Here is a 24,196-nt window from a genome sequence, read left to right as displayed (position 1 = left end):
AAGAAAAAGGGTGGCAAGTTAAGACCATGTATCGATTATAGGGGTCTTAATCGTCTTACCATTAAGAATGCTTACCCTATTCTGCTCATTACAGAACTCTTTGACCGCCTCAAGGGAGCTACGGTCTTTACTAAACTTGATTTGAGAGGAGCAATCTCGTTAGGATTAAGGAGGGCCACGAATGGAAAACAGCATTTAACACCAGGAGCGGGCATTATGAGTATCTTGTAATGCCCTTTGGCCTATTTAATGCTCCTGCTGTTTTTTAGGAATTTATTAATGATGTCTTACGAGATATGTTGCAACAGTGTGTTGTGGTGTACTTAGACGACATCCTCATACAATCACCCACACTTGAGACTCAACGTTCTGATGTTACACGGGTTCTTCAGAGACTACGTGAGAACGGCCTGTTTTGTAAACTCGAGAAATGTGAGTTCCATCAGACACAAGTAACCTTCCTAGGTTATGTTATCTCCGTTGCAGGGTTCTCCATGGATCCGGACAAGTTATCTACAGTTCTGCAGTGGCCTCGCCCAGTTGGTCTTCGGTCTATTCAAAGTTTTTTGGGGTTCGCCAATTACTATAGAGAGTTTATTAAAAACTTTTCTTCCTTGGTCAAACCTATCACAGACATGACCCGTAAAGAGAATGATCCACTCCATTGGTCAACTACTGCCATTAAGGCCTTTGATAGTCTTAAGACTGCCTTTGCTGCCGCTCCAGTTCTGGCTCATCCTAACCCTGTCCTGCCTTTCGTTCTTGAGCTCGATGCGTCTGAGACTGGAGTAGGTGCCCTCTTGTCTCAACGTCCTATGCCTGACGGTTCCTTGCATCCGTGTGGTTTCTTCTCTAAGAAATTGTCTCCAGCGGAGTGCAATTATGAAATTGGCGACAGGGAATTACTGGCCATAATTTTGGCACTTAAGGAATGGAGGCATCTTCTCGAGGGTACTAGCGTGCCAGTGCTCATTCTTACTGACTACAAGAATTTAACTTATCTATCTGAAGCAAAACGTTTGTCCCCCGACAGGCCAGATGGGCGCTATTTTTGTCTCGGTTTAATTATGTGGTCTCCTACCTGTCTGGTAGTAAGAATGTTAGGGCTGATGCCCTCTCTCGACAATTTTCGCCTCTGTCCAAGGAGGAGTCTGTACCTACTCCTGTTATACCTCCTGATCAAATTTTTGCTACCATACGTACTAATTTGACTTCTCCCTTGGGGGAGGAGATCCTGGCTGCACAAACCAATGCACCTCCTGAGAAACCAAGGCAAGAACCAAATGATTTGGTCGTTCACTCGACAATTCTAGTGGCCAGGCCTTCGTTCTGATGTTGCTGCGTATGCTGCCTCCTGCTCAGTTTGTGCACAGAATATGACTCCTCGACGTCTTCCTGTGGGTCTTCTTCAACCTATTGCTAATGGTGAGCGTCCTTAGACACATCTTTCCATGGACTTCATTGTCGAGCTCCCTGTTTCCAATGGCAATACTGTTATCCTTATGGCGGTTGACCGTTTTTCTAAAATGTCACATTGTATTCCCTTGATGAAGCTGCCTACCGCTCAGGAGCTTGCTTCAATTTTTGCCCGGGAAGTCTTCCGTTTACATGGGTTACCCAAGGAGATAGTGTCGGACCGGGGTAGCCAGTTTGTCTCCAGATTTTGGCGTTCCTTTTGTGCTCAATTGGGGACCCAGCTTTCCTTCTCCTTGGCATATCACCCTCAATCCAATGGGGCTGCGGAACGGTCTAATCAAGCTCTGGAAATGTTCCTCCGTTGCTATTTGTCAGATCCCCACAATAATTGGTCTGAACTGTTACCTTGGGCAGAGTTTGCTCGTAATAGTGCTATTAATGCTTCTTCCAAGATATCCCCGTTCATGGCGAATTATGGGTTTCAACCATCCTTGTTGACCGATTCTTTCATGTCTCAGGGTATTCCGGCTTTGGAGGAGCATCTCCGGCAACTCCGATCCACGTGGGTGCAGATTCAGGATTGCCTTCATTGTTCTATGCAGCGCCAAACGTTCCAGGCTGATTGTAGGAGTCTGCCCGCACCTTCCTACCAGGTTGGTGAGAGAGTTTGGCTGTCCTCCCGCAACTTGAACCTTCGTGTGCCTTCCAATAAATTGGCTCCCCGTTATGTTGGTCCTTTTCGAATACTCTGACGGGTTAATCCTGTGGCCTACGCTCTTGACCTTCCTCCTGCTATGCGCATCTCCAATGTTTTTCATGTCTCCCTCTTGAAACCATTGGTTTGTAATTGGTTTACCACTGTGTTGCCTCATCCCCATCCTATCTTTGTTGACAACCATGAGGAGTATGAGGTCAGCAGCATTACTGACTCTCGTATGTCCAGGGGCTGTGTACAGTATTTGGTTCACTGGAGAGGCTACGGTCCGGAGGAGCGTTCTTGGGTTCCCTCCTCTGATGTTCATGCTCCCGCCCTCCTCTGTGCCTTCCATGCCCATTTCCCCAATAAGCTTTTTGTCCTCCCGCGGGGGAGGGGTCGTTGACGGCAGGGTACTGTCAGGGTTTTTTCCCTGTTGTGTTTGCCATGTGCTGCTGGCAGCCATTTTACTCACCTCTCTTCCTGACTATGGTGCATTGTGGGGGATGCTGCTCAATTCCTGCACTTCCTTTTATGGCCAGACTGGTGTGCATCATCCATGTGAGACAGGATGCAGTCTCAGAATTGTGATGTCATCACTTATTATTTAAAGGGCCTCTGTTCAGTATGCTTTGCCTTTGCGCTGTCTCAGACCTGTTTGTGAGAGCTCCTGTGTATTACCTGGCTGCCTGACGTCCTTCCTGCTTCCTGATCCCTGGCTTGTTCCTGACTATGCTGTTTTCCTTGTTCCTGATTCCGGCTTGTCTGACTATTCGCTTTGGCTCCTGACTCGGCTCGTCTGACTACCAGTTCTGGTTTTGATTCCTGGCTTGTTATTTGACTTGTGGACTTTTTATTATTTTTTGCTATTAATAAAGGTGTGATTATTTTTGCACTTCTCATCTCAGTCTGATTCCTGACACCCTGACAATCCGAAAGATAAGATGATGCAAATCACACTTAACTCACCGATCAGAACAGATAGCAATAAGAGGCAAAACCTTCCAAGATAACAACTTAAATCCATGGAATGCAAAAGCTCAAACGGAGCCTGCTGCAAAACTTTAAGAACAAGGTTACGGCTCTAAGGTGAAGCAACCGACATAAGCACAGGCCTGATTCTGACCAGGTCCTGACAAGAGATTGCACATCTGGCACATCCGCCAGAGGCTTATGTAACAAAATAGACAAGGCAGAAATCAGACCCCTCAGGGCACCGACTGACAAACCTTTCCAGACAATTATGGAGAAAGGACACAATACTAAGAATCCTGACTCTACTCCACGAGAAACCCTTGGATTCACATCAACAATTAGATATTTACGCCATAACTTAAGGCAATCTCTTTAGCAACTGACAAGCGAGCCTGAGTCATGGTCTCAATGACCTATTCAGAAAAACCCACTGCTTAAACAAAACTAAGTATTTAATCTCCAAGTGGACATCAGCATCAAAATTTGGATGAAGGAAGGACCCTGAATCAGAAGGTCCTTCCTCAGAGGCAGTCTCTAAAGAGGAGAGACTATATATTCACTAGGTCTGCATACCAGATCCTGTGATGCCACGTAGGGGCTAAGAAAATCACAGATGCTCTCTCCTGTTGAATTTGAGCAATGACTCGCAGAAGGAAAGCAAAAAGAGGAAACAGGAAGGCAAGACTGAATTCCAAGAAACGCCAGAACATCTATCAGGGTGGTCAGCAGATCACTTGACTATGAACCCGTACCTTGGAAACTTGGCGTTCTGCCAAAACGCCTTCAGAAGCCGGAACCCCCCATTTAAGGGTCTACCTAAAGAACACCTCCGGATGGAGAGCCCACTCCCAGAGATTAAATATCTGACTGTTCAGACATCCAATTCCTAATAGTCCACCCCTGGAAAGTGGATGACAGACAGCGATTGTGAGCTTCTGCCCACCGAACAATCCACGTCACCTCCAGCATGGTAAAGGAACTCTGCATTCCTCCCTAGTGGTTGAAATGAACCATTGAGGTGATAATGTCCGACTGTAACCAAACTGAGACATACTGAGGCTAAGCCCTCAGAGGATTGTAAATCGCACGCCACTCCTCGATATTAGAGGGGAGCTTATAGACCCTCATAAAATATGAGAAATTAAACAGAGGTGTATTAACCCCTTAGACACTGTCTGTGCCTCTAAAAAAAATACATTAGCCCAAAAAAACTAAAGTTAACCCCTTCCATCCCTGTCACATGTGTCTTAGTGCCTGCCTAATGCCTTAAATAAATCCTGAGGATTCTGTGTCCCACTAACAAATTGCAGAGAGTTCTTTTAACATGACTCTAAAGTGCCAGCCTCCCAACCCCAGAAGACAATAGGCACTTACCTGCATCTAGCCGTCCGGCATGAAGATGGCTCACAAGGTATGAGAGGATGCCGCTCCTCACAGAGACCTGTAGAAAAAGAAGACAGAGAAAACCTACTCAGGCTTTCTATACCAGGGCAGCAACAATGTTAGGAAAACGCAGCAAGGCCCACCTCACAAGTTCCTAACTGATTTAAAGCCACCACTGCCCTACTGAAGAGACTAACGCGGAGTACGGCTAAACCCAAACTTGATAGGAAAGCTCAGAGAAAACCTACTCTGCTTTCAAAATAATAAAATCTTGATTGAAGTGAAATAAATTCAGACACCAAAAACTGCTCCTCTTCCTTGTACCATAGGCAAAGAGAATGACTGGGGGTTGTGGGAAGGGAAGTGATACCTAACAGCTTTGCTGTGGTGCTCTTTGCCTCCTCCTGCAGGCCAGGAGTGGTATTCCCAACAGTAATTGATGATGATGCTGTGGACTCACCATATCTTAGGAAAGAAAAAACAGAATTTATGCTTACCTAATAAATTTATTTCTTTTGTGATGTATCGAGTCCACGGATTCATCCATACTTGTGGGATATTCTCCTTCCCTACAGGAAGTGGCAGAGAGAGCACCCCCAGCAGAGCTGTCTATATAGCTCCTCTCTTAGCTCCACCCCCCAGTCATTCGACCGAAGGCTAGGAAGAAAAAGGAGAAACTATAGGGTGCAGTGGTGACTGAAGTTTTTTAAATAAAAATATACTACCTGTCTTAAATAGACAGGGCGGGCCGTGGACTCGATACATCACAAGAGAAAGAAATTTATCAGGTAAGCATAAATTCTGTTTTCTCTTGTAAGATGTATCGAGTCCACGGATTCATCCATACTTGTGGGATACCAATACCAAAGCTTTAGGACACGGATGAAGGGAGGGACAAGACAGGTTCCTTAAACGGAAGGCACCACTGCTTGTAGAACATTTCTCCCAAAAATAGCCTCCGAAGAAGCAAAAGAATCGAATTTGGAAAATTTGGAAAAAGTATGAAGCGAAGACCAAGTCGCAGCCTTACAAATCTGTTCAACAGAAGCCTCATTTTTAAAAGCCCATGTGGAAGCCACTGCTCTAGTAGAATGAGCAGTAATTCTTTCAGGAGGCTGCTGGCCAGCAGTCTCATAAGCCATACGGATGATGCTTTGCAGCCAAAAAGAAATAGAGGTAGCCGTAGCCTTTTGACCTCTCCGCTTACCAGAATAGACAACAAACAATGAAGATGTTTGACGGAAATCTTTGGTTGCTTGTAAGTAGAACTTTAAAGCACGAACCACATCAAGATTGTGCAACAGATGTTCCTACTTTGAAGAAGGATTAGGACACAGCGAAGGAACAAAAATTTCCTGATTGATATTCCTATTAGAAACAACCTTAGGAAGGAATCCAGGTTTGGTACCTAAAACCACCTTATCTGTATGGAAAATAAGATAAGGTGAGTCACACTGTAAAGCAGATAATTCTTTGAGCCGAAGAGATAGCTACTAAAAACAAAACTTTCCAAGATAGAAGCTTAATATGTATGGAATGCATAGGTTCAAACGGAACCCCTTGAAGAACATTAAGAACCAAGTTTAGGCTCCATGGCGGAGCAACAGGTTTAAATACAGGCTTGATCCTGACCAAGGCCTGACTAAACGCTTTAATGTCTGGGACATCTGCCAGACGTTTGTGTAAAAGAATAGACAAAGCAGATATTTGTACCTTTAAGGAACTAGCTGATAATCCCTTCTCCAATCCTTCTTGGAGAAAAGCCAAAATTCTAGGAATCCTAATCTTACTCCATGAGTAACCCTTGGGTTCACACCAACAAAGATATTTGCGCCAAATCTTATGATAGATTGTCCTGGTGACAGGCTTTCTAGCCTGAATCAGGGTATCAATGACCGACTCAGAGAAACCACGCTTTGATAGAATCAGGCGTTCAATCTCCAAGCAGTCAGACGCAGATAAATTAGATATGGATGCTTGAACGGACATTGGCAGAGTCCACGGTGGAACAGATGACATGTCCACCAGGTCTGCATACCAAGTCCAAAGCTCTCTCCTGCTTGATTCTGGCAACCAGACGTGGGAGGAGAGGAAACGGTGGAAATACATAAGCCAGATTGAAGGACCAGGGCACTGCTAGAGCATCTATCAGTACCGCCTGGGGATTCCGGGACCGGGACCTGTAACGCAGAAGTTTGGCGTTCTGTCGGGACACCATCAGATCCAATTCTGGTGTGCTCCATAGCTGAGTCAGCTGGGCAAATACCTCCGGATGGAGCTCCCACTCCCCTGGATGAAAAGTCTGATGACTTAGGAAATCCGCATCCCAGTTCTCTACCCCTGGGATATGGATTCCTGAGAGATGGCAAGAGTGATCCTCCGCCCATCGGATAATTTTGGTTACCTCCATCATCGCTAGAGAACTCTGTGTTCCTCCTTGATGATTGATATAGGCTACATTCGTGATGTTGTCCGACTGAAATCTGATGAATTTGGCCGCAGCTAGCTAAGGCCACGCCTGAAGTGCATTAAATATTGCTCTCAGTACAAGAATGTTTATCGGGAGGAGAGATTCCTCCCGAGACCATAAGCCCTGTGCTTTCAGGGATTTCCAGACTGCACCCCAGCCTAGCAGGCTGGCATCTGTCATTACTATGAGCCACTCTGGCCTGCGGAAACATATTCCCTGAGACAGGTGGTCCTGAGACAACCACCAGAGAAGAGAATCTCTGGTCTCTTGGTCCAGATGCAGTTGAGGAGATAAATCTGCATAATCCCCATTCCACTGTTTGAGCATGCATAGTTGCAGTGGTCTGAGGTGTAGGCGGGCATAAGGAACTATGTCCATTGCCGCTACCATAAGTCCGATTACCTCCATACACTGAGCCACTGATGGCCGAGGAATGGAATGAAGAGCTTGGCAAGTGATTAAAAATTTTGATTTTCTGACCTCCGTCAGAAATATTTTCATTTCTACCAAGTCTATCAGAGTCCCTAGGAAGGAAACTCTTGTGAGAGGGATGAGAGAACTCTTTTTTATGTTCACCTTCCACCCGTGAGATCTCAGAAAAGCCAACACGATGTCCGTGTGAGACTTGGCTAGCTGGAAAGTCAACGCCTGAATTAAGATTTTGTCTAGATAAGGCACCACTGCTATACCCTGCGGTCTTAGAACCGCCAAAAGGGACCCTAGCACCTTTGTGAAAATTTTGGGAGCCGTGGCCAACCCGAAGGGAAGGGCCACAAACTGGTAATGCTTGTCCAGAAAGGCGAATCTGAGGAATTGATGATGATCTCTGTGAATAGGGATGTGTAGATACGCATCCTTTAAGTCCACGGTAGTCATATATTGACCCTCCTGGATCAGAGGAAGAATAGTACGAATAGTCTCCATGGTGAAAGATGGTACTCTGAGGCATTTGTTTAGAATTTTGAGATCCAAGATTGGTCTGAAAGTTCCCTCTTTTTTGGGAACCACAAACAGGTTGGAGTAAAAACCTAGCCCTGGGCGAATCACTCCCATGGTATGTAGGTCTTCTACACAGCGTAAGAACGCCTCTCTCTTTGTCTGGTTTGCAGACAATTGCAGACAATTGAGAAAACATAATTTATGTAAGAACTTACCTTTCATATTAGCAAGAGTCCATGAGCTAGTGACGTATGGGATATACATTCCTACCAGGAGGGGCAAAGTTTCCCAAAACCTCAAAATGCCTACAAATACAACCCTCACCACCCCCACAATTCGGTTTAACGAATAGCCAAGTAGTGGGGTGATAAGAAAGGAACGAAAGCATCAAAAATAAGGAATTGGAATAATTGTGCTTTATACAAAAAAATCATAACCACCACAAAAGGGGTGGGCCTCATGGACTCTTGCTAATATGAAAGAAATGAATTTATCAGGTAAGTTCTTACATAAATTATGTTTTCTTTCATGTAATTAGCAAGAGTCCATGAGCTAGTGACGTATGGGATAGCAGATACCCAAGATGTGGAACTTCCACGCAAGAGTCACTAGAGAGGGAGGGATAAAATAAAGACAGCCAATTCTGCTGAAAAAATAATCCACAACCCAAATAAAAAAAATGAAATAATAAGCAGCAGAATCAAACTGAAACAGCTTCCTGAAGTACTTTTCTACCAAAAACTGCTTCTGAAGAAGAGAAAACATCAAAATGGTAGAATTTAGTAAAAGTATGCAAAGAAGACCAAGTTGCTGCTTTGCAAATTTGATCAACAGAAGCTTCATTCCTAAAAGCCCAGGAAGTAGAAACTGACCTAGTAGAATGAGCCGTAATCCTTTGAGGTGGGGACTTGCCCGACTCTACATAAGCATGATAAATCAAAGACTTTAACCAAGATGCCAAAGAAATGGCAGAAGCCTTCTGACCTTTCTGGAACCAGAAAAGATAACAAATAGACTAGAAGTCTTTCTAAAACCTTTAGTAGCTTCAACATAATATTTCAAAGCTCTTACTACATCCAAAGAAGTTAAAGATCTCCCCAGAGAATTCTTAGGATTAGGACACAATGAAGGGACAACAATTTCTCTACTAATGTTGTTAGAATTCACAACCTTAGGTAAGAATTTAAATGAAGTCCGCAACACCGCCTTATCCTGATGAAAAATCAGAAAAGGAGATTCACAAGAAAGAGCAGATAACTCAGAAACTCTTCTAGCAGAAGAGATGGCCAAAAGGAATAACACTTTCCAAGAAAGTAATTTAATATCCAGAGAATGCATAGGTTCAAACGGAGGAGCCTGTAAAGCCCTCAGAACCAAATTAAGACTCCAAGGAGGAGAGATTGACTTAATGACAGGCTTGATATGAACCAAAGCCTGTACAAAACAATGAATATCAGGATGATTAGCAATCTTTCTGTGGAAAAGAACAGAAAGAGCAGAGATTTGACCTTTCAAAGAGCTTGCAGACAAACCCTTATCCAAACCATCCTGAAGAAACTGTAAAATTCTAGGAATTCTAAAAGAATGCCAAGAGAATTTATGAGAAGAACACCAAGAAATGTAAGTCATCCAGACTTGGTAATAAATCTTTCTAGACACAGATTTACGGGACTGTAACATAGTATTAATCACCGAGTCAGAGAAACCCCTATGACTAAGAATCAAGCGTTCAATCTCCATACCTTCAAATTTAATGATTTGAGATCCTGATGGAAAAATGGGCCTTGAGATAGAAGGTCTGATCTTAACGGAAGTGTCCAAGGTTGGCAACTTGCCATCCGAACGAGATCCGCATACCAAAACCTGTGAGGCCATGCTGGAGCCACCAGCAGTACAAACGAACGTTCCATTAGAATTTTGGAAATCACTCTTGGAAGAAGAACTAGAGGCGGAAAGATATAAGCAGGTTGATAATTCCAAGGAAGCGACAACGCGTCCACTGCTTCCGCCTGAGGATCCCTGGATCTGGACAGATACCTGGGAAGTTTCTTGTTTAGGTGAGAAGCCATTAGATCTATTTCTGGAAGTCCCCAGATTTGAACGATCTGAAGAAATACCTCTGGATGAAGAGACCATTCGCCCGGATGTAACGTCTGGCGACTGAGATAATCGGCTTCCCAATTGTCTACACCTGGGATGTGAACCCCAGAAATTAGACAGGAGCTGGATTCCGCCCATACAAGTATCCAAGATACTTCTTTCATAGCCAGAGGACTGTGAGTCCCACCTTGATGATTGACATACGCCACGGTTGTGACATTGTCTGTCTGAAAACAAATAAACAATTCTCTCTTCAGAAGAGGCCAGAACTGAAGAGCTCTGAAAATCAAAAAGAGTTCCAAAATGTTGATTGGTAATTTCGCCTCCTGAAATTCCCAACCCCCCTGCGCTGTCAGAGATCCCCATACAGCTCCCCAACCCGAAAGACTCGTATCTGTTGAGATCACAGTCTAGGTTGGATGAACAAAAGAAGCCCCTTGAATTAGACGATGGTGATTCAAGTCAGAGAAGATCGAACATTGGGATTTAAGGATATTAATTGTGATATATTTGTATAATGCCTGCACCATTGGTTCAGCATACAAAGCTGGAGAGATCTCATGTGAAAACGAGCAAAAGGGATCACGTCCGATGCAGTAGTCATGAGACCTAGAATTTCCATGCACAAAGCTACCGAAGGGAACGATTGAGACTGAAGGTTTCGACAAGCTGAAACCAACTTCAGACGTCTCTTTTCTGTTAGAGACAAAGTCATGGACACTGAATCTATTTGAAAACCCAAAAAGGTTACCTTTGTCTGAGGAATCAAGGAACTCTTTGGTAAATTGATCCTCCAACCATGTCTTTGAAGAAACAACACAAGTTGATTCGTATGAGATTCTGCAGAATGTAAAGACTGAGCAAGTACCAAGATATCGTCCAAATAAGGAAATACCGCAATACCCTGTTCTCTGATTACAGAGAGAAGGGCACGAGAACCTTTGAAAAGATCCTTGGAGCTGTTGCTAGGTCAAATGGAAGAGCAACAAACTGGTAATGCTTGTCTAGAAAAGAGAATCTCAGGAACCGATAGTGATCTGGATGAATTTGAATATGAAGATATGCATCCTGTAAGTCTATTGTAGACATATAATGCCCTTGCTGAACAAAAGGCAGAATAGTACTTATAGTCACCATTTTGAATGTTGGTATCCTTACATAACGATTCAATATTTTTAGATCCAGAACTGGTCTGAAGGAATTCTCCTTCTTTGGTACAATGAATAGATTTGAGTAAAACCCCAGACCCCGTTACAGAACTGGAACTGGCACAATTACCCCAGCCAACTCTAGGTCTGAAACACATTTCAGAAACGCCTGAGCCGTCACTGGGTTTACTGGAATGCGTGAGAGAAAAAATCTTCTCACAGGCGGCCTTACTTTGAAACCTATTCTGTACCCTTTTGAAACAATGTTCTGAATCCAAAGACTGTGAATCGAATTGATCCAAATATCTTTGAAAAATCGTAACCTGCCCCCTACCAGCTGTGCTAGAATGAGGGCCGCACCTTCATGCGGATTTGGGAGCTGGTTTGACTTTCTAAAAGGCTTGGATTTATTCCAGACTGGAGAAGGTTTCCAAACGGAAACCGTTCCTTTAAGGGAAGGGTCAGGCTTCTGTTCCTTATTCTGATGAAAGGAACAAAAACGATAAGCAGCCCTATATTTACCTTTAGATTTTTTGTCCTGAGGCAAAAAGGTTCCTTTCCCCCCAGTAACAGTTGAAATTATAGAATCCAACTGTGAACCAAATAATTTATTACCTTGGAAAGAAAGAGAAAGCAATGTTGACTTAGAAGTCATATCTGCATTCCAAGATTTAAGCCATAAAGCTCTTCTAGCTAAAAATAGCTAAAGACATATACCTGACATCAATTCTAATGATATCAAAAATGGCATCACAAATAAAGTTATTAGCATGTTGAAGAAGTTTAACAATGCTATAAGCATTATGGTCTGACACTTGTTGCGCTAAAGCCTCCAACCAGAAAGTGGAAGCTGCAGCAACATCAGCCAAAGAAATAGCAGGTCTGAGAAGATTACCTGAACATAAATAAGCTCTCCTTAGAAAGGATTCAAGCTTCCTATCTAAAGGATCCTTAAAAGAAGTACTATCCGCCGTAGGAATAGTAGTACATTTAGCAAGAGTAGAGATAGCCCCATCAACTTTAGGGATTTTGTCCCAAAACTCTAATCTATCAGATGGCACAGAGTACAATTTCTTAAACCTTGGAGAAGGAGTAAATGAAGTACCCAGACTATTCCATTCCCTAGAAATTACTTCTGAAATAGCATCAGGAACTGAAAAAACTTCTGGAATAACTACATGAGGTTTAAAAACCGAATTTAAACGCTTAGTAGATTTAGTATCAAGAGGACTAGACTCCTCCATATCTAATGCAATCAACACTTCTTTAAGTAAAGAACGAATAAACTCCATCTTAAATAAATATGAAGAGTTATCAGTGTCAATATCTGAGGCAGAATCTTCTGAACCAGATAGATCCTCATCAGAAACAGATAAGTCAGGATGATGGCGGTCACTTAAAAATTCATCTGAAATATGAGAAGTTTTAAAAGACCTTTTACATTTACTGGAAGGAGGAATAACAGACAGAGCCTTCCTAATAGAATTAGAAACAAATTCTTTTACATTAACAGGGACATCCTGAACATTAGATGTTGAAGGAAAAACAACAGGTAAAGGATTATTACTAATGGAGACATTATCTGCGTTAGAAAGTTTATCATGACAACTAACACAAACTACAGCCGGAGGAACAGTTACCAAAAGTTTACAACAAATGCACTTAGCTTTGGTAGAACCAACATCAGGCAGCGTCTTTCCAGAAGTAGATTCTGATCCAGGGTCAGGTTGTGACATCTTGCAATATGTAATAGAAAAAACAACATATAAAGCAAAATTATCAAATTCCTTAAATGACAGTTTCAGGAATGGGAAAAAATGCAAAATAAACAAGCCTCTAGCAACCAGAAGCAATGAAAAAAGTGAGACTTAAATAATGTGAAAAAAAGTGGAACAAGTATGACGCCCACATTTTTTGGCGCCAAGTATGACGCCCACATTATTGGCGCCAAGTACAACGCCCATATTTTTTGGCGCCAAGTATGATGCCACATCCTCTGGCGCCGAAAACGACGCCCACATTTTTTGCTGCAAAAAAAGTCTGTAACACACATGCGTAAAAAAATGACGCAACCACGAACAAACTTCCGGCGTCAACTATGGCGCCGGAAATGACAAAATTTTGCGCCAAAAAAACAGAATTTATGTTTACCTGATAAATTACTTTCTCCAACGGTGTGTCCGGTCCACGGCGTCATCCTTACTTGTGGGATATTCTCTTCCCCAACAGGAAATGGCAAAGAGCCCAGCAAAGCTGGTCACATGATCCCTCCTAGGCTCCGCCTACCCCAGTCATTCGACCGACGTTAAGGAGGAATATTTGCATAGGAGAAACCATATGGTACCGTGGTGACTGTAGTTAAAGAAAATAAATTATCAGACCTGATTAAAAAAACCAGGGCGGGCCGTGGACCGGACACACCGTTGGAGAAAGTAATTTATCAGGTAAACATAAATTCTGTTTTCTCCAACATAGGTGTGTCCGGTCCACGGCGTCATCCTTACTTGTGGGAACCAATACCAAAGCTTTAGGACACGGATGAAGGGAGGGAGCAAATCAGGTCACCTAAATGGAAGGCACCACGGCTTGCAAAACCTTTCTCCCAAAAATAGCCTCAGAAGAAGCAAAAGTATCAAACTTGTAAAATTTGGTAAAAGTGTGCAGTGAAGACCAAGTCGCTGCCCTACATATCTGATCAACAGAAGCCTCGTTCTTGAAGGCCCATGTGGAAGCCACAGCCCTAGTGGAATGAGCCGTGATTCTTTCGGGAGGCTGCCGTCCGGCAGTCTCGTAAGCCAATCTGATGATGCTTTTAATCCAAAAAGAGAGAGAGGTAGAAGTTGCTTTTTGACCTCTCCTTTTACCGGAATAAACAACAAACAAGGAAGATGTTTGTCTAAAATCCTTTGTAGCATCTAAATAGAATTTTAGAGCGCGAACAACATCCAAATTGTGCAACAAACGTTCCTTCTCTGAAACTGGTTTCGGACACAGAGAAGGTACGATAATCTCCTGGTTAATGTTTTTGTTAGAAACAACTTTTGGAAGAAACCCAGGTTTAGTACGTAAAACCACCTTATCTGCATGGAACACCAGATAAGGAGGAGAACACTGCAGAGCAGATAATTCTGAAACTCTTCTAGCAGAAGAAATTGCAACTAAAAACAAAACTTTCCAAGATAATAACTTAATATCAACGGAATGTAAGGGTTCAAACGGAACCCCCTGAAGAACTGAAAGAACTAAATTGAGACTCCAAGGAGGAGTCAAAGGTTTGTAAACAGGCTTAATTCTAACCAGAGCCTGAACAAAGGCTTGAACATCTGGCACAGCTGCCAGCTTTTTGTGAAGTAACACAGACAAGGCAGAAATCTGTCCCTTCAGGGAACTTGCAGATAATCCTTTTTCCAATCCTTCTTGAAGGAAGGATAGAATCTTAGGAATCTTAACCTTGTCCCAAGGGAATCCTTTAGATTCACACCAACAGATATATTTTTTCCAAATTTTGTGGTAAATCTTTCTAGTTACAGGCTTTCTGGCCTGAACAAGAGTATCGATAACAGAATCTGAGAACCCTCGCTTCGATAAGATCAAGCGTTCAATCTCCAAGCAGTCAGCTGGAGTGAAACCAGGTTCGGATGTTCGAACGGACCCTGAACAAGAAGGTCTCGTCTCAAAGGTAGCTTCCAAGGTGGAGCCGATGACATATTCACCAGATCTGCATACCAAGTCCTGCGTGGCCACGCAGGAGCTATCAAGATCACCGACGCCCTCTCCTGATTGATCCTGGCTACCAGCCTGGGGATGAGAGGAAACGGCGGGAACACATAAGCTAGTTTGAAGGTCCAAGGTGCTACTAGTGCATCCACCAGAGCCGCCTTGGGATCCCTGGATCTGGACCCGTAGCAAGGAACTTTGAAGTTCTGACGAGAGGCCATCAGATCCATGTCTGGAATGCCCCACAGCTGAGTGACTTGGGCAAAGATTTCCGGATGGAGTTCCCACTCCCCCGGATGCAATGTCTGACGACTCAGAAAATCCGCTTCCCAATTTTCCACTCCTGGGATGTGGATAGCGGACAGGTGGCAGGAGTGAGACTCCGCCCATAGAATGATTTTGGTCACTTCTTCCATCGCTAGGGAACTCCTTGTTCCCCCCTGATGGTTGATGTACGCAACAGTTGTCATGTTGTCTGATTGAAACCGTATGAACTTGGCCCTCGCTAGCTGAGGCCAAGCCTTGAGAGCATTGAATATCGCTCTCAGTTCCAGAATATTTATCGGTAGAAGAGATTCTTCCCGAGACCAAAGACCCTGAGCTTTCAGGGATCCCCAGACCGCGCCCCAGCCCATCAGACTGGCGTCGGTCGTGACAATGACCCACTCTGGTCTGCGGAAAATGAGGCTCTGCCTATGCTTTGGGAAAGCCCCTAAAGAATAAGGTGTCTAAAACAGTGCCTGCCGATATTATTATATCAAAATACCCAAATAAAATGATTCCTCAAGGCTAAATATGTGTTAATAATGAATCGATTTAGCCCAGAAAAAGTCTACAGTCTTGATAAGCCCTTGTGAAGCCCTTATTTACGATCGTAATAAACATGGCTTACCGGATCCCATAGGGAAAATGACAGCTTCCAGCATTACATCGTCTTGTTAGAATGTGTCATACCTCAAGCAGCAAGAGACTGCTCACTGTTCCCCCAACTGAAGTTAATTGCTCTCAACAGTCCTGTGTGGAACAGCCATGGATTTTAGTGACGGTTGCTAAAATCATTTTCCTCATACAAACAGAAATCTTCATCTCTTTTCTGTTTCTGAGTAAATAGTACATACCAGCACTATTTCAAAATAACAAACTCTTGATTGAATAATAAAAACTACAGTTAAACACTAAAAAACTCTAAGCCATCTCCGTGTAGATGTTGCCTGTACAACGGCAAAGAGAATGACTGGGGTAGGCGGAGCCTAGGAGGGATCATGTGACCAGCTTTGCTGGGCTCTTTGCCATTTCCTGTTGGGGAAGAGAATATCCCACAAGTAAGGATGACGCCGTGGACCGGACACACCTATGTTGGAGAAAGTTCACATCAAAAATGACGCAATAAATTGAAGCATTTTCTGCCCCTTCGAGCCTAATAGCCCGCAGGGAAAAAACTCCATTGAAAATTTTTAAGGTAAGAATAAAATATTTATTCATATGCATTATCCCAAAATAATGAAACTGACAGTCTGAATGAAGGAATACAGATTATCCTGAATCATGGCAAATATAAGTTTAACACATATATTTAGAACTTTACATATAAAGTGCCCAACCATAGCTTAGAATGTCATAAATAAAATAAGACTTACTTACCCTAAGACACTCATCTACATATAGTAGACCAATACTGAAACTGAGAATCAGTAGAGGTAATGGTATATAAGAGTATATCGTCGATCTGAAAAGGGAGGTAGGAGAAGAAATCTCTACGACCGATAACAGAGAACCTATGAAATCGATCCCCTAGAGGTAGACCATTGTATTCAAATAGGCAATACTCTCTTCATATCCCTCTGACATTCACTGCACTATGAAAGGAAAAACGGGCTTCAGCCTGCTGCGAAGCGCATATCAACGTAGAATCTAGCACAAACTTACTTCACCACCTCCATGGGAGGCAAAGTTTGTAAAACTGAATTGTGGGTGTGGTGAGGGGTGTATTTGTAGGAATTTTGAGGTTTGGGAAACTTTGCCCCTCCTGGTAGGAATGTATATCCCATACGTCACTATCTCATGGACTCTTGCTAATTACAGGAAAGAAATGTCCCCCCTTGGGGGGAGTCTTTGAAGTCCAGAAGATATCCTTGGGACACAATTTCTAAAGCCCAGGAATCGTGAACATATCTTGCCCAAGCCTGAGCAAAGAGAGAGAGTCTGCCCCCTACTAGATCCGGTCTCGGATCGGGGCTACCCCTTCATGCTGTCTTAGAGGCAGCAGCAGGCTTCTTGGCCTGTTTACCTTTGTTCCAAGCCTGGTTAGGTCTCCAGACTGACTTGGATTAGACAGAACTCCACTCTTGCTTTGCTGCAGGGGAAGCTAAAGCGGGACCACCCTTGAAGTTCCGAAAGGAACGAAAATTATTTTGTTTGGTCCTCATCTTATTTGTTTTATCCTGAGGGAGGGCATGGCCTTTCCCTCCAGTGATGTCTGAAATAATTTCTTTCAGTGCAGGCCGGAATAGGGTCTTTCCTTTGAAAGGGATGTTCAACAATTTAGATTTTGATGACACATCAGCAGACCAGGACTTAAGCCATAACGCCCTGCATGCTAAAATGGCAAAACCTGAATTCTTTGCCGCTAATTTAGCCATTTGGAAAGCGGCATCTGTAATGAAAGAATTAGCCAACTTAAGGGCCTTAATTCTATCCATAATATCCTCTATGGAGTCTTCACCTGGAGAGCCTCTTCTAGAGCCTCAAACCAGAAAGCAGATGCAGTAGTTACAGGAACAATGCATGCAATAGGTTGGAGAAGAAAACCTTGATGAACAAAAATTTTCTTTAAGAGACCTTCTAATTTTTTATCCTTAGGATCTTTGAAAGCACAACTGTCTTCGATAGGTATAGTTGTACGCTTAGCAATAGTAGAAATAGTTCCCTCCACCTTAGGAACAGTCTGCCACAAGTCCTGTATGGTGTCAGATATGGGAAACATTTTCTTAAAAACAGGAGGGGGAGCGAACGGAATACCTGGTCTATCCCACTCCTTAGTAACAATAGTCACAATCCTCTTAGGTACTGGAAAAACATCAGTGTAAACAGGAACCTCTAAGTATCTGTCCATTTTACACAATTTCTATGGGACCACTATCGGGTCACAATCGTCTAGAATAGCTAATACCTCCTTGAGCAATAAGCGGAGGTGTTAAAGCTTAAATTTAAAGGCCGTCATATCAGAATCTGTCTGAGGGAGTGTCTTTCCTGAATCAGAAATCTCTCCCTCAGATAACAAATCCCTTACCCCTACTTCAGAACATTGTGAGGGTATACCAGATACGGCTACTAAAGCGTCAGACGGCTCAGCATTTGTTCTTAACTCAGAGCTGACACGCTTTCCTTGTAAACCAGGCAGTTTAGAGAAAACCTCTGTGAGGGTTTTATTCATAACTGTGGCCATGTCTTGTAAAGTAAATGAATTAGACGCACTAGACGTACTTGGCGTCACTTGTGCGGGCGTTACTGGTTGTGACACTTGGGGAGAGCTAGATGCTAAACCCTCATTTCCTTCTAACTGAGAATCATCTATTGCAATATTTTTAAGTGCTAAAATATGCTCTTTATAATTTATAGACATATCAGTGCAAGTGGGACACATTCTAAGAGGGGGTTCCACAATGGCTTCTAAACACATAGAACAAGGATTCTCCTTGGTGTCAGACATGTTAAACATGCTAGTAATGTAACAAGCAAGCTTGGAAAACACTTTAATCAAAGTAAATAACACTTTAAACAAAAACGGTACTGTGCCTTTAAGAGACAAAAAAAACTGCATATCGGAAGAAACCTGTGAACGAGGCAGCTTGGTGACAAAGGAGTGTCCAGCACTCTGAAGCTCAGAGTACATTTAGAGATGAAGCTTGGATGCTGCTATAGTCTCGAGATAGGTCAGTTGATTTCTCAGACTTAACTACGAGTTGCCATTTTTGCGGTCATTTCGGTCCGGGTTCTGCACTTTCATTTCTAACAGGAATTGAAATGCTCACAATTTCAGAATGAAATGACAGTAAATGCGGACAAAATAAATAATGAAAGTATATTGTAGAGGTTTTTTTTTAAATATACAATGTCTTATCTTATATTATCATTTCAAAGTTTAATGTCCCTTTAACAAATGTTAATCAAAGATGTCTATTAAAAAGGAAGAGTTATGGGAATAAGGTATAGGACAATGAGGGGTGGGAATAGTCAAGGGTTTATATGGAACGTGTATAATTGAGATTTTTTGTACTAGAGTAACTCTGTGTATTCACATTATCCAATATAAATAATTTACATGCAGGCCTCAAGAGAAATATATTGCCTGAAGGAAATTAATGAGCTATTATGGCTTTATGCATCCATGATATACTAAACAATTACTGTAGCGGTCACCTGACTAATGCTTGCCTGATAAATATCTGTTTTTGAGTAGTAATACCAGTGTAAAAATGCAAGTGGCATGAATTGCTTGCAACCCTTGTTAATGCTCCATAACGCGTGCAGTTTTGCTCTTGACAATTAATCTAGCCTAGCTGTCAGCTTGGTGTTAATATACTTGGAAAGTATTTTTAGGGATCTGAACTCTGGACCTATATATTTTGTAAGACTGCATATGCCAGGTCTGCCATCAGACTTGCTGGTTCCAGCTGTAGTTTTTCTATAAAGATTTCTGCACAGCTCTGTTTTCAACAATGCTTAACTTTCAGGTACCTGCAGGGAATGGTTGCTTTGTCATAAAAAACATATTTAAACCAGTCTGTCTATGCTGTATAGGGTCAGGAAGGAATTCACAGAATTTTGGGATGGGTTGTGGAGGTTTAGGGGTTAGATTAGGTGATTCTGCTCTGCCAGTTTACTGATACAATTAATTTGGGAGTGGCAAATGCTGTGTGAGGGAGTATCCATTACATTCAAATGGCTGGCTATAATGCTCTGTGCAATATACTTGTAAGTATTATAGTGGCTTTTCATAGCAACCAGCTGTCAGACACTGCTATTATTCAGTTATATTTAGTTGCCTGTCACTTAATAATAGTGATATGAGTTTGATCAGCTTTCTAAAATGGAGCTAATATATAAAATCTGGTTATGATAAATTATTTCACAGGAGCTTCATTATAGCAACCTATGTAAGATATACTGTAGCTATTGCAGCTTGGTAAATGGAGCCCATATATCTTAGTGGGCTCTTAAATTATTATATTTATATTGTCCCTGCATGCCTTTAGAACAGGCAACCATTTTATTGGCTGGTTACAGCATAGGATAGTATTTACTTCCACTTAATCTTATTTTAATTATTTTTTTTTGTTGTCAAAAACAATTTTGTTTACTGCTTGTATTAATGTGTTTTACAATAACTGTCTGTTCCAAAATATGACCCTATATATGCATACATTAGGGAGCAGGGCTTGTCAATCACCTCAGACTCTACTATCTTATGACCAATGCTTCTTAACTTGGGCTATATGATGCTTGCATGAGCAAGTCTGTAACTCAGTGTAAGAAATGGTTTACAATGTATACAATTATTATTATCATCATCATCATCATCATCATCATGTATTTGTATTGCTCTGCAAAATTACATATTGACATAGGTTTTGATCATGTGGTTATTTAATGTACTTATATGACAGAAAAGACGCCAAAAAAGAGGGGCTTCCTTACCATAAATATGTTTATTGACAGTTGGTTTCACAATCCTGTAAACATTAAAATCTAAAAGGTATATGGCCAGCTGTTAAAGACAGTGAGGTGCCAGGAACTTCCTACCCTAAAGAGAAATCCTGATCTGGCTAGAGGAGGGACTGGCCTAATATAAATAAACAGTTGATACAGTTGAAACTAGTTGTATGTAAACTGCAGAAGGTGGAAGTAGCAAGTTCTGGGACTTGCCATGACTGAAGTGAGGCTACAGTTTTGGACAGTGCAGACTGGACCTTTGGGAGCCAGCAGTCTGAAGATTCTGTGAGGACCTTGGACCAGAGAGCAGTATTGGAGCAGTCCCTAAAGATAAAAGAAGGAAGTCTGGGAACACTGGCCCATAAGAGACCCCAAGATATATTGGTTTAGTATGGTGTTACAATTTGTTTTGTTTTTTGCACTTTGGGTATGTTGTTTTACTTCCTAACAAAGAGAAACAGAAACAAAGTGTTTTTATTTCTGTACACAATATAACATCTTTTTTAATTATCACTTTTGTGTATGTCTTGATTTTGTTATCTGTTCCCTAGTGAATTTCTTACAACAGCTACCTCTAAAGCTTAATAACTTGAGGCCTCAAATATTGCTACAGTATATCTGTCTCATTCTCCATATGAACACTCTCTGTATTTCCTCTGTACTGTCGCATTTGGTTTCTTAATGTGCCTTGCCACGAACAGTAAGAATCATCACTTGAATTAATATGGGGGGCATTAGTGCTAGAAAACATAGAATAGTGTTTTAACCTCTTTGTACCAGTAACACATATATTAGTGGTTCAAATACATTGTGTCAGTATAATAAAAAGCAGTAGTTTGACATATGAAAGACTATGCAGTAACACACATTATAACAATATAATGAAACATACAATGTGAGTAAAGGAAACAACACTTCAAACCAACATGTTTTACAAGCAATAAAAGGTAATCTACTCACTTGCTCCTCCAATGGCATGAGGTTTGGTCTTGATTGTTTTGCAAACAATTTTTTTGCAGTTATCTATCCAATTTTTAGTGTCTTCATTATTGTTATATAAAAACTTGAAGATGTCATCTAAGAAGAAAATAAATTTGCTTAAGAGATGATGAAAAATTAAAAAAATACTAATTGGCTATGCCTTACAGAGGCTACCAAACTAGAGTTAGGCACGCCAATCATATTCTTTTTCACACTTCAAACATACCTGGTCGGTGGTCGCCTATGATATATCCAAGTATTTTTTTTTTAAAGTTGTAAAAAGTATAGGCGATAAAGCTAATTTTAAGTTGAAAGGTACCTCATTGAAAGATATTAGTGTCTGCTCCCACACACTTTTAGCTTCTCTAGCTTCAGTCTCAGGGGTTAAGCAGACTGAACTAGAGCAGATAAACCACAGTGTAAGAGCTTGGATACAATGGAGGGCAAAGTTTGATATTTTGTACCTAAAAAGGATAAAATGTTAACTACATGAGCATTTGGCAAGCCCTCATTTGGATAAACACTGCTATGCACTGCATAGTATTTGTACAGTATATTTAACCCCTTAAGCCACCAGAATGTAGGTACTATGTCACAGGTTACTTGCCCTGTTGATGTAGTACCTACGTCCTACCTTCTGCCTCATGCTGCGGTCCCAAATGTCAGCTCTGACAGCTAAGACTGCAGCCAGAGACAAAAGGGATCTGCCTTCATATGGTAAGGGAGTACTGATGGTGCTCCCTTTACCATATGAATGTAGATCGCTGAGGCAAACAGTGCAAACACTTTTTACCGCTGTTTCCATTGGCTTACAGTGCTGCCATGGGTAGCGAGGGAGGCGAATGGGTGGCGCTTTGCGTGGAGGAGGGAGGGACTTTTTTTTTTTTTGTGAGGGATGGCCTGCTATATTACAGAAATGGTGAGGGAGGGGATTGCTACAATACATAAAAAAACAATTATATAAATAATAATAATAAAAAATTATATATATATATATATATATATATATATATATATATATAAAAATTGGGTACTGGCAGACAGCTGCCAGTACCTAAGACGGCAGCTATTAGATAGAGGGGGGGGGGGGGAGGGTTAAAAAGCGGTTTGTAGGGAATCAAGGGGGTGGGTAGATGAGGAGGGTTCCCTTTACTACAGAAAAAAAGTTTACATCCCTAAACTGCATACTAGCAGAGTGTCTGACAGTACCTAAGAAAGTGGTGACCAGTATGGAAAGCGAAAAGAGCTGTTTGGGAGGGATCAAGTGGGAGGGCAATCTCTACACTACAGCTAAAATTAACCTTACAAGCTACCTGTTTAACCCCTTCACTGCAAGGAATTTAAGAAGTTTGGTGCGCAGCTGAAATTGGCGGCCTTATAATTACCAAAAAGCAATGGCAAAGCCATGTATGTCTGCTATTTCTAAACAAAGGGGATCTCAGAAAAACCTATTACAACCAATTGTGTTATGACTGCACAAGCAGTATGCAAATAATTTTAGTGAGAAATGCAAAGGTTGTGAAAAAGTTAACCATTTTTTTTAATATAATCTCATTTGGCGGCATAATGGTGGCATGAAATGTTCCAAAATGGGCCTAGATCAATACCCTGGGTTGTCTACTAAAAAAAAATATAGTTTTATTGGTAAATAAAAAAAAACATCAAGTCTCTAGTTCTGTTTAAATTGAGTGATAGCAAAAATGCTAAAAATAATCTGGTCTTTTGGATCAAGTTCTTCTCTAAGATTCTCGGTCCAGTAAAGTATGTATTTCACTGCTACAATTATTATGCTTAATAAAATTATTAAACAGATATTCTACTAAAAGGTTGCTTAGAATTCTGGACTGCATTGAATAATTTCTCATACTTAGATTAAGTGTTTTGGAAGAAATTAGTAGCCAAAACAAATCTTTACATGTTAAGGATAAACAATTTAGTAATTTTAAGAACTATTTTAGAGAAAGAAAGCAGTGCTTCAAAAACATCTCTATATGATAATGAACTTTGAAAAAAAAAACTTTAATTATGCCACAATCCCAAATCTCTACATAATTTCAAGGTCCAATAAGCTTCTTTTGCCTCTTGAAAAACAATTATTTGTAGAATTACTACAGATGTTTAGCTCCATAGTGGACAAATACTGGGGTCGGTCACAATCTAATCACGTTTTATTCCCACAATTTTTTTTTTTCTTCTGGCAGTATAGATTTTATTTTATCCAGGGGAGGGTTTTTTGTTATCAGGGTGTGGTGGTTTACGGCTTATTAACAGTTAAAGGATTTTTTTCGAGATAAAGGTTTTAATGGTTTAGGGGTTTATAGTAGAGTGGAGTTTAGCAGTTGAATGATTTTTGTAATGGGAGTTGTGGAGGCTTAGGTGTCACTAGTGGGATAGGATATTTTGCTATGGGGGCCACGGTGGACAATGAGTTAATAGCTGTTATGGGACTTTAGCCACAGGATGTTTTTTGCAGAATAGGAGTGTTGTGTTGGAGATTGTGGCATGGGGGGGGGGGGGGTTCAGGTAGTATAGGGTTTAATACAGAGGTTAACAGTAGAAAACGAAAAACTCCGGCAAACCTCCAGGCGTGTTAGAAAAAAGTCTCTTTTATTACAGGGAAAAACAAGCTAAAAACAGGGTTAAAACAAAAGATAAAAGTCA

At 41.6% G+C, this 24,196-nt stretch overlaps 1 protein-coding gene across 1 annotated transcript in view; it reads right to left on the bottom strand.

Annotated features, from left to right (window-relative positions):
• Positions 1–24,196, bottom strand: part of TBC1D32 (TBC1 domain family member 32) — a 695,824-nt gene that overhangs the window by 118,520 nt on the left and 553,108 nt on the right. The window contains exon 27 of the mRNA XM_053710787.1: positions 21,515–21,631. Coding sequence (XP_053566762.1) covers positions 21,515–21,631 — 117 coding nt within the window. The remainder of the gene's footprint in view (positions 1–21,514; positions 21,632–24,196) is intronic.

Source organism: Bombina bombina, chromosome 4 (genome assembly GCF_027579735.1).
Source record: "Bombina bombina isolate aBomBom1 chromosome 4, aBomBom1.pri, whole genome shotgun sequence".
Classification (NCBI taxonomy): domain Eukaryota; kingdom Metazoa; phylum Chordata; class Amphibia; order Anura; family Bombinatoridae; genus Bombina; species Bombina bombina.
The sequence above is the reverse complement of the archived record's forward strand: the minus strand, read 5'-3'. Positions and strand labels throughout refer to the sequence as shown.